Raw genomic sequence first — 16898 nt, forward strand, 5'->3', positions numbered from 1 at the left:
AAACTAGGTCTTCTTTCACCAGTTTGTGTTGTTCGACAAGAGAATCGCTCTTTCTCCAGCTTTCGTCAATTAAGCCTGACAAGTCAGTCACCAAACAGATTCCCAACACGTTGTGTGTTTGTGATTTTTCATTGCTGATATAATAGGATGGAAACTGGCTGATAGCTCATAACTTTGGCAAATAATGAGCAAATGTTACCATATTCACAGGATTTATTGTTGATGATGAGATAAATAAGAACAGTTAAAGACTTTGTTGTGGAAAAAAGACTATTTACCAGGCACTGTCAGGTGAACTCACTCAATCAGGTTTATTCATATATTGTGCACAACACAGGGAGCTTGTAGGACAATCCATAATGAAGCAGGTCTGGGTGAAAAGCTCTGCCAGGCAGAGACGACACGAGTTTTACACCAAGGTAAGGAATCCAAAACAGTGGAGACAGTCTGGTTCTGTGCAGCTGCAGCAAAACAACTCCCACCGTGTGTGTGTGTGTGTGTGTGTCTGTGTGTGCGCACGCGTGGCCCAAACAGGTTCTTTTGGTGTAACATGATCAGCAGATGTTAACTTGTAGAAATTTTCCACCACAACTTGCAGGTAAATTAATAAGTTCCCATGTTATGGGGGGAAACGTTCAGGCAGCTGAAATATTTGGTTCCTCCCTCATAACTTTGGCAAATAACGAGGAAATGTTACCAAAATCTCAATGACTGTCTGATAGTATAATTGAGGCACCAAAAAGTAACAAGAATTTTTTCTATCCAGCAATCTGTCATATTTTACATTAGAACGGGATTTTCCAGAAAGTACACACTCATCTTTTTAGGAAGATACATTTTTGTGCCCTGCTGTCAGCCAGTTTCCATCCTGTTATATGAGCAACGAAAGATCATAAATACACACAACATGCTGGTGACTGACTTTTATTTGTCAGGCTTGATTAACAAAGGTTAACAGACCGGTTCTCTTGGTGATTAAAACATCAACACAAAATCGTTTATTTATTTATTTTACCATGTTAGCTGACGAGTAAACTGAAAGTTACACCACTGACATGATAATATGTTTTACTGAGAATTCAATGAGAAGCGCCGAGGAAGTGATCGGACCGGCTCTCTGGCTGCAGCGCTCCCGACACAGGGAACAGATTTTCACACGGCTCCAGTTTTAATGTTTCCTGGAAGCTGAGCGCCTCCTTCTGGTGAAGGCAGGAGGAGCCGAAGGTCAGACGGGATGACGGATCTGGTAGACGTCCAGCCCATCTAGTCTGAGTCATTGCTGCTTTTCCTGCTTCTGTTCAGGGAAAAAGTTTAACTTTAGTTGTTTCCTTCCTCTTTCTGCCTGTGAGCAGCACAGAGTCGCCTCCAGCTTCCTGCAGGAAACAGGAAGTTCCCCCTGCTCCTTCAGGGGTTAATAACCGCGAGCTGCTGCTCAGGAAATCAGAGAACTGCAGCTTCTGCCGGTTTCCCTCCCATCGTGTCACCTGCCGGCCCTAAGCTCCGCCCTCAGCAGGTGTAGCTCCATCTCCTCCTCTCCTGCAGCACATCATCGGAGGCGCATCATGAAGCGGATCACGTTGCTGCTGGTTCTGATCTGGGCCGCTCCGGCCGCTCGCTGCTACCCCTCAGGCTTGGTGTCCGCCAGCTGCGCGGACATGACCCCTAAGCACCGCGGCAGCCCCCAGACCACCGCCGCGCCGTTCACCGTCAGCGCGGAGTGGAGCAGCCCCACGTCTGGAGGACAGGTCAAAGGTCAGTCACCGACCCTTCAAAGGTAGAAAACACTTGACTGGTCTTCTAACCACAGGACAATCAGGAACCAGACCAGTTTACACTGGGAACCAGTTTCTCTCTCTCCCTCCCTGACAGTGACTCAGCAGTTTTCTGCCTTTCACAACAATTGTTGTTTCTCTAATTGAGTGATAATTGGTTCTAATTGTTTCACTAATTAGGTTATGATTCTCACTGATCTTCCTCCTCCCTCTGGGTTCTGTGGGTTCTGCTCCACAGAACCAGAACCTCCCATTATGGAACAGCAGGATCTTTACTGGACTGGAGGTTCTGGTCCCAGTCTGACAGCCTTCCTGTTCTCCAGTCTCTCTCCAGGGTTCTGGTCCATTTACGGGGTTCTTGCTGGAGGCCAGAGAGCCGGGGGGCCAGTCCGCTGTGGGCTCGTTTCTACTGGGTTCTGATCCGGCCCGGCTCCTCACTTGCTTCCAGAAACCCGTAAGTGCTAAGTGCTCCGCCCACCTGCACTGAAACTCGTGACTCAACCTGGAACCGGTCCAACCCAACCCTGATGGTACCAGAACCAGAGTGACCAGGGTCCAGAACCTGGGTCCAGAACCAGGGTCCAGAACCAGAGTGACCAGGGTCCAGAACAAGAGTGACCAGGGTCCAGAACCTGGGTCCAGAACCAGGGTCCAGAACCTGGGTCCAGAACCAGGGTCCAGAACCAGAGTGACCAGGGTCCAGAACCTGGGTCCAGACAGATCTGCTCTGACATAATCAGGGTGCGGTTCTGGATCTACGGGTTTGTTCTCAGAACAGAGAACAGAACAGAAGGAACCTGCAACCCGAAACCAGACTGTTTCTGTTCACTGTGACCCAGAGAGACAGAACCTCCTGCTGGTTTCTAGGAAACAAGGCGCTTATTGCCTCATTTTTCTGGGGACCGAGGCAACAGGTTGGGGCGGGTCCAGCAGCCCTGGGTGTGGATCAGGTGGTGAAGGGACATTGTGAAACTGTTGAGACGTAGCAAACGGCCTGAGGCGTCTCCAACCGAACCCCCCCAGCGTCATGGCGGCTGCCTGCAGTCAACCACTAATACTGGTTTATACGTTGTTTACTGGCATCAGCCAGTATGTTCCCAGTTTACTGCTATTAACCACTAATACTGATCATATACTGGTTTAACGTAAACCAGTATAAATCCATCACCGTGTACCGTGTGATTCTGTCTGAACCGTTGTTTTTTGACAGGCTTGTTGAATCTCAGGTTCTGGACCCGTCTATGTTCTGGGTGGACCTATCTATGTTCTGGGTGGACCTATCTATGTTCTGGGTGGACCTGTCTATGTTCTGGGTGGACCTATCTATGTTCTGGGTGGACCCGTCTATGTTCTGGGTGGACCCGTCTATGTTCTGGGTGGACCCGTCTATGTTCAGAGTGGACCCGTCTATGTTCTGGGTGGACCCGTCTATGTTCTGGGTGGACCCGTCTATGTTCTGAGTGGACCCGTCTATGTTCTGAGTGGACCCGTCTATGTTCTGGGTGGACCCGTCTATGTTCTGTGATCACTTCAGCAGCATAAGGGTGGCCATGTTGCTTTACACTCACCAGGGTTCAGAGGTCAAGCTACAAAAGAACTTTTCACACTGACATGGTGGGTGAAGAGCCTGGCTGCCATAAGGTGGGTGGGGGGTTCTCCATGACTCTGCAGCGTTGTCAGCCCCCCCGATGGAGTCCAGACCTCTGAGCACCCAGAGGTCAGAGGTGAATCTCTGACGGTCGGCGTTCAGGTCGTTCCATTAATGTTTGAGGAGCTGTCAGCACATCGTTTAATTTAAGGCATTAGCTCTGATTTGAACCACAGAAATCCACTTCCTGACCCCCATCTGAATTTAGCACCTGATCCGGGTCTGAAACCCAGCAGGACATGGCAACGATTACACACTGATCATTTTTGAGCACTCTACTTTCATTTTGCTGAACCAACAAAGGTCAGAGGTCACCAAGGCTGACAAGGGGTCACCTGATGTTCAGATATCTCTAATACGCGCCTATGTGTGTGTGTGTGTGTGTGTCTCTGTGTGTGTGTGTCTCTGTGTGTGTCTCTGTGTGTGTCTGTGTGTCTCTGTGTGTGTCTGTGTGTGTGTCTCTGTGTGTGTGTGTCTCTGTGTGTGTGTGTCTCTGTGTGTGTGTGTCTCTGTGTGTGTCTGTGTGTGTGTGTGTGTGTGTGTGTGTGTCTTTGTGTGTGTCTCTGTGTGTGTGTGTGTGTGTGTCTTTGTGTGTGTCTCTGTGTGTGTGTGTGTGTGTGTGTCTCTGTGTGTCTCTGTGTGTGTGTGTGTGTGTGTGTGTGTGTGTGTGTGTGTGTGTCTTTGTGTGTGTCTCTGTGTGTGTGTGTGTGTGTGTGTGTCTCTGTGTGTCTCTCTGTGTGTGTGTGTCCTCAGGCCTCTGCCGTCTCCCACTCCTCTCCCTCTTCAAAGACCAGGATCCAGGTGACGTGGCAGCCGGACTCAAACCCGACCGTTGGAGCGGTCCAGTTCCAGTGAGAATCAGTCGGGAAAAATATATGGTACTACCTTCTGTCAAATTTTAATTAATCGAGTTTGATGGATTAAAATGCCACGCCCAAATCAAAATCGATGTTATCGCACACAAACATCTGTTTATTTACGTCATAAAATGCTTATCGCACACAAACACCTGTTAAATCTGCGTCATCAAATGCTTATCGTATAAAACGACCGTTAAATCTGCGTCATAAAATGCTTATCGTATAAAAACATATGTTTTGATTTAAATTAAGTTCTTATCAATAATAAAACAGGCATCGTTCTGGAACATTCTCTCTTGCATCATATCAAATTAAGTTATCAATGTAAAACAGACAATGTTCTGGAATATTCTCTCTCTCTTGCATCATATAAGTTCTTATCAAAATAATACAGGCAACATTCTGGAACATTCTCTTTTGCATCATATAAATAAAGTTCTTATCAATGTAAAGCAGGCAGCATTCTGGAACATTCTCTCTTGCATAATATAAATTAAGTTGATATCAATGTAAAGCAGGCAGCATTCTGGAACCTTCTCTTTTATATCAAATGGTTAATAAGGGGTCAGGCCCTCTTTGTGACTTTTGACCCAGTTATACCAATGCAGCTCCTCCTCACGCAGAGAATAAGGGTCAAGGAGCCTCTTTCAACATATAAATCTAAGTTCTTATCAATGTAAAGCAGGCAGCATTCTGGAACATTCTCTTTTGCATAATATAAATTAAGTTGATATCAATGTAAAGCAGACATGATTCTGGAACATTCTCTCTCTCTTGCATCATATAATTTCTTATCAAAATAATACAGGCAACATTCTGGAACCTTCTCATTCTGGAACCTTCTCTTTTGCATCATATAAATCAAGTTCTTATCAAAATAAAACAGACAACATTCTGGAACCTTCTCATTCTGGAACCTTCTCTTTTGCATCATATAAATCAAGTTCTTATCAAAATAAAACAGACAACATTCTGGAACCTTCTCTTTTATATCAATTGGTTAATAAGGGGTCAGGCCCTCTTTGTGACTTTTGACCCAGTTATACCGATGCAGCTCCTCCTCACACAGAGAATAAGGGTCAAGGAGCCTCTTTCAACATATAAATTTAAGTTCTTATAAAAACAGACAGAGAAAATTCTGACAAAAACGTAACTTTTGACCAGTTACCTCCTGTTTTAAACTCTTATCAAATGAGACACACAGAATTTCTGGCAGTTTGGTATGACGCCAAATTCTTATCTAATCAAACAAGCATTTTTCCCCCCTCCTCTAACCCATGGATAGACTTGTCTAACTACACACAAAAAAATTAAATTACCCGGCTTTCTGTTTCACTTAGTCAATCAGGATGGGTTGACAAAAAAAAATCTGAAATTCTTAAATTCTCTGTGTTGTTTTTTGATTCTCTCATTACTCAACAAGTGCTCAGAAGAGTGTCAAGGGAATGGCTGAAGAGTTGCTAATGAAAAAGGTCTATTTTGACCCATCTAATCCCGGTAGCTTTGGAGGTGTTCAAAGATTGAAACAGAATCTTGAAAATGAAACTGGGGAAAAAGTAAATGTTGACAAAATAAAAGACTTCCTTTCAGAGCAAGATGCATACACCTTACACAAACCTGCCAGGCTGCATTTTCAGAGAAACCATGTGTTTGCATCTGCACCTTTAAAACAATTTCAAGCAGACCTTTGTGACATGCAATCCCTGGCCGAGTATAACGATGGGTACAATTATCTGCTGACTGTCATTGATATATTTTCAAAAAAAGCTTTTGCTCGAGTTTTAAAGAGAAAAACAGCTGGAGAAGTGGTGAAAGCTTTTGAGTCTGTATTTAGAGAGAGCCAAATACCAAAGAAGATTCAGACAGATTTGGGGCGAGAATTTTTTAACAAGAGCTTCAATGCCTTAATGAGAAAACATGGAATTGTTCACTTTGCTACAGCCAGTGACCTCAAGGCCTCCATTGTGGAAAGATTCAATCGTACCCTCAAGAGTAGAATGTGGAGATATTTTACCGCAAATAATACACGCAGATATGTAGATGTTTTACAAGATTTGGTTACGAGTTACAATCACAGCTTTCATTCCAGCATAAAAATGAAACCTGTGGAGGTCACTGCAGAGAATTCCCTTCAAGTCCTGCGAAATCTCTATGGTAATAAACCCCGAAGGAAAAACAACAAAAACAAAAACAAAAAAACACAAGCCAAGTTCAAACCTGGAGATTTAGTCAGACTTTCAAAAGTCAGAGGGGTTTTTCAGAAAGGTTATGAACAGACCTTTACGGATGAGGTGTTTAAAGTCACAGATGTTATCCCTCGCATTCCTACTGTTTATAAAATTCAAGATTATGATGGAGAAGCTATAGAAGGATCTTTCTACCAGGAGGAGTTACAGAAAGTAAAGATGGGTCAAGAGAGAGTTTATCACGTTGATAAGATCTTGAAGCGCAGGACTGTGAGGGGAGAAAAGCAAGTGTTTGTCAAATGGAAAAACTGGCCTTCAAAATTTAATAGCTGGGTCCGGCTCAGTGACCTCTCAGATGTGTAAAGAAGGCCTACAGTGTACAACAACATGTCAGCAGGAGGAGAAGACAGAGAACAAGAAGGTTTCTATGTGACCCTGCCTTCTAATGCTTGCAAACAGCTCTTTAAAGACAATACAAGCTCAAACTTTAAAACAGAGTTGGCCAAAGCTATTGATTTAAAAGGTCATTGGGTTGTAGGTCTGTGTGAAGTTATAATACCACATACCTGGTACAACCTGCCTACTCACTCGGCCTACTTTGAGCTCCGTAGAGTCTTAATTCAACCATCAGACAAGACTGAAGGCCAGGATGGAATTGACATCTACAGCCAGAAATTTGCTCATACCACAAGCACTGTGGGTCACAAAAAACACACAATGCTGTCCACAAACCATAGATTCCATGCTCTGAAGTTGACAAGTGTGGAATTCTATGTGAGAAGCTCGGGCCTTCATAAAATCCAAGATACTTTCTGGGTAATATAAAAATTCAGGGCTAAAACCATAGGGGTCAAAGAAAACTGCCCTGTCATGTTTTTGCAGTGCAATGGCTAACCAGTGTTGTCCAGGAAGATTGGATGGATCCGTATTGACAATCAGGAATTTTGGTCTTGGAAAGGTGACAGGTAAATATGAGAGATAGTCACAAGGAAAAACCCCACCAAATGCATTCCCCAGCAGGTGATCCAGTAACATTTCAATTTCCTGGTTGTTCATTATTATTGTATTTTTTTGAGAGAGAGAGAAAAAAAAAAATTAGACTCAATAATAATCTACCAAAATTCTCCGCTTCGAGTCCACTTCTAGGATCGAGTCGTAACATGCATAGATGATCAAGGTGACTGTGGTTGGAAGAGGTCTCCGAAATCTTAGTTCCAGTCTCAGGGAGCCGCTTGACTGTGGAGACAGAGCATCCGTGTCTCCTGCAGGATTTAAATTAAATGCAAAGAGTGAATAACCTCGGCAAAACTCTGTACGGGATATACTCAGGGGTAAGTCCTTAAGATGTCTTCCTGTTGCTGTTACCAGATTATAGTATTCCCTCACAGTATCACCTTGCTCAAAGTTTGGCTGTAAGGCTTTGGCTGGAATCTGCCTTCCGTTTTTACACAGAGCCAGAAATTCAAGGTCATAGTGTTTAAAGTTGAAGGGGTTTAATTCTCGAGCACCAGTGAAGGCTGCATGATCCACCATTCCAAGTACCACATATTTTGGAATCAAACCCAAGAACAGATTTTCTTGTGTGCAAATTCTAGATCGCTCTGGAATTGAAAAAGTCTTGACATTAACTCGGGAGAGGTTGTACAGAGCATTTCCTCTGAGCAACGCTGATGCGTGTCCGATCCGCACAGCTGGGGACACAGTCACTTTCTTGATAAACAGAGACGCAGATAAAATCTTGAGCTTGAAAGTTGAGTCTCTGGCACACATGAGGCAGAATGCATCGTCTGCGCGTGTAAGCTTAATTTTCAGATCCACCGCGTTTATGATTAGCTTTTCAGAAAATGCCAGGTCAAAATGCAACACTCCAAGCAGGGAACATGGGGTGGACTCTCCTGTAAAGTTTGCTCTCTGATTAAGACCCAGGTTAGGTCCATCATCGGTGACAATGGAATCCATCTCGCCAGCTGTATCCTTATAAAACAGTCCCGTACTAAATTGGGATTTCAATGAGTCCTCGGAATAGTTCAGGAGTGTCTCAATGATTGCCCGGTACGGATGTGTTGCACTGGATTGAGATATCAGACGATCACCAAGTGTAACATCAACTTGACCAAAAATTGTGTTAAGTGGGTAGTTAATAAGTCCCACGGCAGCATCATCAGCAATGTTGGAGCCATCTGCATTAGTAATCTTAACTCTGAGATACAATAAACTGTCATTAAGATCCACGTATGAGTCACCTTCACTGCTGATGTAAAATTCAATGGGTGAGGAGTCACTGATGGCAGACAGAGGGTGGATTTCTGTGTAGATCTTATCTTCGATGGAGAGCTGAGTCATTGGAGCTGAAAATAAATCCAGTTCAGTCAGTGTGCATTCTGCAGATTTGTTGTGTAGGAGAGACATTATGAAAATATGTCAGAAGTTTTGGAGCGCTTCTTTCCTCGTTGCCTTCTCGCGGCATCTGATTTCTTTTTCTTCTTTGCAGCTTGTTTTTTAGCCACCCAGACACGTTTACCTGGGGGCCTGGTTTTCCCCCGTTTAGAGAGCATCATTATTCCTGAGCCTTCTTGCTCAGCTCTGTTCTGTGCAGGACGGGTCATTTTACTAACAGCTTTACTTATGACATCAGATGCGATGTTTGAAGCTGCAGTTTTCAGGTGGGGTTTAGCTATAGAAAACCCTTTTCTAACAAGTGGGGACACAAATCGGAAAAGCCTGGAAAACAACGATCCAAGGCCCCTGCCATACATGACAGGCGCGCCCTGGAAAAACGAAAGGTCGCCTCCAGTTTGACTGACATAATAGTGAACAAATCTGTTTGGGTCATTGACCATGTGTGACTGCGGCAAAAATGCCATTTGAATCTTGCTAAATGGAGCGTGGGGGTGACACAGGTTTAAAATGCAGTTTTATTATCGATTTCCCATAAACAAAATCCACAAATCTATTTCGATCTGTTTTGATCTGAATGGAAATTGTTTTGATGTAACTTTTTGACACGGGTATATAATGCGTAGTGTTGTATCTTATGCTAATTATATCACCGAATTTCCCTCTCACTGTCACAACACCCAGCAGCGGCGAGAAGCTGTCTCCAACTATTTGGTGGTGCACAATGTCAGAGTATATAAACAAATTTGCGAGCATGCCGGCCCCTGAGGGGTATGTTGCGCTCCTGTTGGACACTGTAAACCATTCGTTCACTTTCAGGCCGAGAATGTAGGCGAGTGGAGCCCCCACTTTGATTTGAAATTGTCCATTTCCTTTAAATTCGAAGCGCTTTGTCACATTATTGTAAGACACATCTAAAGTATTGCTGTACTTTTTCAGCGCAGGCACAAAATGTTCCAGTATGTCTTGTGGTCTGTCATAATAGCCTCCAGCACCAAATTTCTGGCTGTAGATGTCAATTCCATCCTGGCCTTCAGTCTTGTCTGATGGTTGAATTAAGACTCTACGGAGCTCAAAGTAGGCCGAGTGAGTAGGCAGGTTGTACCAGGTATGTGGTATTATAACTTCACACAGACCTACAACCCAATGACCTTTTAAATCAATAGCTTTGGCCAACTCTGTTTTAAAGTTTGAGCTTGTATTGTCTTTAAAGAGCTGTTTGCAAGCATTAGAAGGCAGGGTCACATAGAAACCTTCTTGTTCTCTGTCTTCTCCTCCTGCTGACATGTTGTTGTACACTGTAGGCCTTCTTTACACATCTGAGAGGTCGCTGAGTCGGACCCAGCTATTAAATTTTGAAGGCCAGTTTTTCCATTTGACAAACACTTGCTTTTCTCCCCTCACAGTCCTGCGCTTCAAGATCTTATCAACGTGATAAACTCTCTCTTGACCCATCTTTACTTTCTGTAACTCCTCCTGGTAGAAAGATCCTTCTATAGCTTCTCCATCATAATCTTGAATTTTATAAACAGTAGGAATGCGAGGGATAACATCTGTGACTTTAAACACCTCATCCGTAAAGGTCTGTTCATAACCTTTCTGAAAAACCCCTCTGACTTTTGAAAGTCTGACTAAATCTCCAGGTTTGAACTTGGCTTGTGTTTTTTTGTTTTTGTTTTTGTTGTTTTTCCTTCGGGGTTTATTACCATAGAGATTTCGCAGGACTTGAAGGGAATTCTCTGCAGTGACCTCCACAGGTTTCATTTTTATGCTGGAATGAAAGCTGTGATTGTAACTCGTAACCAAATCTTGTAAAACATCTACATATCTGCGTGTATTATTTGCGGTAAAATATCTCCACATTCTACTCTTGAGGGTACGATTGAATCTTTCCACAATGGAGGCCTTGAGGTCACTGGCTGTAGCAAAGTGAACAATTCCATGTTTTCTCATTAAGGCATTGAAGCTCTTGTTAAAAAATTCTCGCCCCAAATCTGTCTGAATCTTCTTTGGTATTTGGCTCTCTCTAAATACAGACTCAAAAGCTTTCACCACTTCTCCAGCTGTTTTTCTCTTTAAAACTCGAGCAAAAGCTTTTTTTGAAAATATATCAATGACAGTCAGCAGATAATTGTACCCATCGTTATACTCAGCCAGGGATTGCATGTCACAAAGGTCTGCTTGAAATTGTTTTAAAGGTGCAGATGCAAACACATGGTTTCTCTGAAAATGCAGCCTGGCAGGTTTGTGTAAGGTGTATGCATCTTGCTCTGAAAGGAAGTCTTTTATTTTGTCAACATTTACTTTTTCCCCAGTTTCATTTTCAAGATTCTGTTTCAATCTTTGAACACCTCCAAAGCTACCGGGATTAGATGGGTCAAAATAGACCTTTTTCATTAGCAACTCTTCAGCCATTCCCTTGACACTCTTCTGAGCACTTGTTGAGTAATGAGAGAATCAAAAAACAACACAGAGAATTTAAGAATTTCAGATTTTTTTTTGTCAACCCATCCTGATTGACTAAGTGAAACAGAAAGCCGGGTAATTTAATTTTTTTGTGTGTAGTTAGACAAGTCTATCCATGGGTTAGAGGAGGGGGGAAAAATGCTTGTTTGATTAGATAAGAATTTGGCGTCATACCAAACTGCCAGAAATTCTGTGTGTCTCATTTGATAAGAGTTTAAAACAGGAGGTAACTGGTCAAAAGTTACGTTTTTGTCAGAATTTTCTCTGTCTGTTTTTATAAGAACTTAAATTTATATGTTGAAAGAGGCTCCTTGACCCTTATTCTCTGTGTGAGGAGGAGCTGCATCGGTATAACTGGGTCAAAAGTCACAAAGAGGGCCTGACCCCTTATTAACCAATTGATATAAAAGAGAAGGTTCCAGAATGTTGTCTGTTTTATTTTGATAAGAACTTGATTTATATGATGCAAAAGAGAAGGTTCCAGAATGAGAAGGTTCCAGAATGTTGTCTGTTTTATTTTGATAAGAACTTGATTTATATGATGCAAAAGAGAAGGTTCCAGAATGAGAAGGTTCCAGAATGTTGTCTGCTTTACATTGATATCAACTTATATGATGCAAGAGAGAAGGTTCCAGAATGTTGCCTGCTTTACATTGATATCAACTTATATGATGCAAGAGAGAAGGTTCCAGAATGAGAAGGTTCCAGAATGTTGTCTGTATTATTTTGATAAGAACTTATATGATGCAAGAGAGAAGGTTCCAGAATGAGAAGGTTCCAGAATGTTGCCTGTATTATTTTGATAAGAACTTAATTTATTGTGATGCAAGAGAGAGAATATTCCAGAACATTGTCTGCTTTACATTGATATCAACTTAATTTTATATGATGCAAGAGAGAAGGTTCCAGAATGAGAAGGTTCCAGAATGTTGCCTGTATTATTTTGATAAGAAATTATATGATGCAAGAGAGAGAGAATGTTCCAGAATCATGTCTGCTTTACATTGATATCAACTTAATTTATATTATGCAAAAGAGAATGTTCCAGAATGCTGCCTGCTTTACATTGATAAGAACTTAGATTTATATGTTGAAAGAGGCTCCTTGACCCTTATTCTCTGTGTGAGGAGGAGCTGCATTGGTATAACTGGGTCAAAAGTCACAAAGAGGGCCTGACCCCTTATTAACCATTTGATATAAAAGAGAAGGTTCCAGAATGTTGTCTGTTTTATTTTGATAAGAACTTGATTTATATGATGCAAAAGAGAAGGTTCCAGAATGAGAAGGTTCCAGAATGTTGTCTGTATTATTTTGATAAGAAATTATATGATGCAAGAGAGAGAGAATGTTCCAGGATCATGTCTGCTTTACATTGATATCAACTTAATTTATATGATGCAAAAGAGAATGTTCCAGAATGCTGCCTGCTTTACATTGATAAGAACTTAGATTTATATGTTGAAAGAGGCTCCTTGACCCTTATTCTCTGCGTGAGGAGGAGCTGCATTGGTATAACTGGGTCAAAAGTCACAAAGAGGGCCTGACCCCTTATTAACCATTTGATATAAAAGAGAAGGTTCCAGAATGCTGCCTGCTTTACATTGATAAGAACTTTATTTATATGATGCAAAAGAGAAGGTTCCAGAATGTTGCCTGTATTATTTTGATAAGAACTTATATGATGCAAGAGAGAGAGAATATTCCAGAACATTGTCTGCTTTACATTGATAACAACTTAATTTTATATGATGCAAGAGAGAATGTTCCAGAATGCTGCCTGTTTTATTATTGATAAGAACTTAATTTAAATCAAAACATATGTTTTTATACGATAAGCATTTGATGACGCAGATTTAACGGTCGTTTTATACGATAAGCATTTGATGACGCAGATTTAACAGGTGTTTGTGTGCGATAAGCATTTTATGACGTAAATAAACAGATGTTTGTGTGCGATAACATCGATTTTGATTTGGGCGTGGCATTTTAATCCATCAAACTCGATTAATTAAAATTTGACAGAAGCTAGTACCATATATTTTTGTCGGGTCCTTCAAGGTTCTGCTGCGGTTCTGCAGCTCAGTCTGGACCTCAGCTGCTTCTCTTTTCTCGTTCCTGCAGAGCCTCCTTTGTTCAGAGCTACACAACTTTCTGGGTCGGAGTGAAAAGTCCGGTTCTGAGTCTGAATGGGAGCAACGCCGCAGTTACCGGGCCGACTGTGAGTAACCGCCGTTCTACTGGAGTCCGGATTTAGTTCCTGATTCCAATCACAGAACCTTCCCAGTCACACAGGTGGAACCTTTGGATCAGAACCAGTTCCTTACTTTGGGTCAGAACCAGTTCCCTCCTTTGGGTCAGAACCAGTTCTAGCCTTTGGGTAGAACTGGTTCTGACCAGTTCCTTACTTTGGGTCAGAACCAGTTCCCTCCTTTGGGTCAGAACCAGTTCTAGCCTTTGGGTCAGAACCAGTTCCTTACTTTGGGTCAGAACCAGTTCCCTCCTTTGGGTCAGAACCAGTTCTAGCCTTTGGGTCAGAACCAGTTCCTTACTTTGGGTCAGAACCACTTCCTTACTTTGGGTCAGAACCAGTTCCCTCCTTGGGTCAGAACCAGTTCCCTCCTTGGGTCAGAACCAGTTCCTTACTTTGGGTCAGAACCAGTTCCCTCCTTTGGGTCAGAACCAGTTCTAGCCTTTGGGTCAGAACCAGTTCTAGCCTTTGGTTCAGAACCAGTTCCTTACTTTGGGTCAGAACCAGTTCCCTCCTTGGGTCAGAACCAGTTCCCTCCTTGGGTCAGAACCAGTTCCCTCCACTGCCCAGGAATCTCTCTGATGATTGGTCCTGTCTCCCTGCAGTCCATCTCCAATGTCGGCTGCGGTTCCACCAAGCTGTGCTTCAGCCAGCCCACAAACTGTGATCCCTCCACCAGCTCCAACTGCTTCTTCATGTCAGCCAGACTTCTGACTCCGCCCGAATCCGGGGTCCAGTACGAGCTGTCCGGACCTGCTCAAGGATACGTAGCTTTTGGGTGGTCAGATGATCAGATGATGGTGAGGAAACCAAACCAGATGTTGGTTATGAAGTCCAAATGTTTCCTGGACCTTTTCAGTGCTGCAGTGTCAGAAGGTAGAGAACAGAAGGTTCAGTTTCTGCTCCGTCTCCCATCCTCAGGGTCAAGATGACATCTACCTCTGTGGCCTGAACAGTACTGGAGCTGTTGATGTGCAGCGGGCCTTCTCTGTTGGACACACAGCTCCAACGGTTCAACCTAAGGTACTTCATCCCCGCCAGGACGCCTGGGTCGAGGAGCGTTCAGAGGTTTGTTCCTTACCCCAGACAATGACCAGTGAATGTCTCTGGCAGGGAGCCGTCTCGGATATACAGACCTCCAACCAGAATGGGGTCCTGGCCTGCACATTCACCTCCAAGAACGCCATCTTCACTTCCAGAAACTTCAGCTTCACCTCCAACCAACTCTTCTACCTGCTGCTGGCCTATGGACCCAGCTCCAACGGTAGGAAGACCCTGACTCCGCAGGTCCTCGACAGAATCGCCTACACTGAACAAAAATATAAACGCTCCATGTCAAATATTGTTGCTATGTGGAGTTAACAACTGTAAATAAGCATTTGCTGACATTTTATTGTACCAAAGTAATATCTCTCTTGATCTGTGTATAATTTTTAATCCAACCTGCTGTCAGTGAGCATTACTAAGTGAGTTATTTTTACCCAGTGCAGGGGTGGGGCATGTCCACTGGGTGATCAGACAAAATTAGCAACATCTGGACAATCCTTGGACTGGGGACAATAAAAGGCCCCAAAATGTTACATTTTGTCACAGGTCATAAAGCCTCATATGTCTCATGTTATGTGGAGCCGTTGGCATGTTGAATACAGGGACACCCACAAGAGCAGCAGCCGCACGGCTCAATGTCCGTTATCGGACCATCGGCCGTTTAAGAGTTGGTTTCCAACAGACTAGCTCTACTGCAGATCAACCTCATCTTCGTCTGACCGCTCCAGCACCAGATGGACATCCGGTTCGTCCATCTGAGGATTGGCTCAGACCAGCAACACACAGCTGATGAGACTATTGGTCTGAACAACAGATGCGTCACACCTCAGACTGTCCATAACCGCCTACAAGAAAAAACTCAACTTCACGATTATTATGAAATCTACAAAGAAAGACAACCTAACTATCACTCAACACTAAAACATGCAAGGGAGGCTTTCTTTGCAGATGTCATAAACAACAACATTAACAATGCTCGAGCTTTATTTGCAACAGTTGACAGACTCACAAACCCTCCTATGACGTCACCACCTGAACTTCAATCTAATGCCTGCAACAAGTTTTCAGTTTCTTTTCAGAGAAAATTTAAAAAATCAGAGGATTAATCTGCACATCCACTCTAAAGCCAGTATTAATGCTGTACCCAAAGAAAACAAATACAGGAAAAATGACCCAATTTCAACTACTTAATTATAAAACCCTAGAAGAAATTATAAGTCAATTAAGCTCCAGTTCCTGCTGTCTGGATGTCCTACCCACACATCTGCCTTCATCTAACTCATCTGTTGTGTGTAATGGGCAAAAGAAACCAGCAGATGAAGACAGTAGGGCAGGTTTATTCTGTTTCAAACAAGAATATTTTAGCACAGCACTTCTTGGGCTCTGGCTTCCCCTAACGTGGGAATTAAATACCCAGTACAGTGCTGCACTAAACATAAAACAGCTAAACAACAAAATATAACAACTTGTGAGTTTATCAAACATACGTTTTAGGACAATTTTAATATTTTAATACACAAACAGAAGACAGCTCTGTACGGCTACCTCCCTCCAGCGCAGCCTGGCGGGAACTGAGGAAGGCAGTGGGAACACACAGGATATGACACGAAAACAGGAAACAAGAAAATAAAAGCTTCTCCACCAAAATAAAATACAATTCAGAAACCAAGAAAAACAAATATACATAGATAATGAGGATGGATTTGGGGAAAAATGTTTACAATTTTTACACACTTGCTACATCCACCACTCCTATATTTCACCAAAATCCAAGTTGATGAAAACTGATGAAAATTTAGCACAGGGTTGCCATAACGAAGTACACCACTCAGCTTGAGAGCCACCTACAAACAGGTTTAGAAGGAACATATGGTTGATCAGGCCTCTGGCCTTCTCAGATCAATATGATGCCATTTACACCATACAATTCTGTGCCAACTTTAAACCCATAAAGGATGTATATTTGAGGAAAACGATATTCCATTACAGACGGATGTATGCGACGAAGAAACACATCGAGGAGGCACTTACTGGACACGACCTGGGAGAACAAGCCAGTGGTGGGATAGCTTTGTAAACAATGTAGTCGATGATGAAGAATGGAGGGAGAACTTTCATTTGTCCAAGCCTAGCACCAACTAGTGGCGTGGCAGGGGCATTACACTTTTTTGATTTATGCCGTTTCTGTGTAAACAAGGGTTGGAATTAGTACATCTTCATGTAAATGTGTTAATAGAAATGGGAAAAAAACATTTTCATTGGATCATTGTCGTG

General features: G+C 42.9%; 1 protein-coding gene across 2 annotated transcripts in view; it reads left to right on the plus strand.

Annotated features, from left to right (window-relative positions):
- Positions 1 to 1297: 1297 nt before the first annotated feature.
- LOC106910514 (ferric reductase 1-like) overlaps positions 1298 to 16898 on the plus strand; it is a 38824-nt gene continuing 23223 nt past the window's right edge. Inside the window, exons 1-7 of one of the 2 annotated variants that reach the window (XM_088011285.1) lie at positions 1298 to 1752; positions 2096 to 2226; positions 4174 to 4271; positions 13451 to 13547; positions 14183 to 14377; positions 14499 to 14600; positions 14691 to 14841. In XM_088011285.1, the coding sequence (XP_087867411.1) occupies positions 1563 to 1752; positions 2096 to 2226; positions 4174 to 4271; positions 13451 to 13547; positions 14183 to 14377; positions 14499 to 14600; positions 14691 to 14841 (964 nt within the window). In that variant the 5' untranslated portion in view covers positions 1298 to 1562. The remainder of the gene's footprint in view (positions 1753 to 2095; positions 2227 to 4173; positions 4272 to 13450; positions 13548 to 14182; positions 14378 to 14498; positions 14601 to 14690; positions 14842 to 16898) is intronic. The other variant, XM_088011286.1, reaches the window with a different exon arrangement.

Source organism: Poecilia mexicana, unplaced genomic scaffold (genome assembly GCF_051168715.1).
Source record: "Poecilia mexicana isolate PSO_F unplaced genomic scaffold, ASM5116871v1 scaffold_12, whole genome shotgun sequence".
Classification (NCBI taxonomy): Eukaryota; Metazoa; Chordata; class Actinopteri; order Cyprinodontiformes; family Poeciliidae; genus Poecilia; species Poecilia mexicana.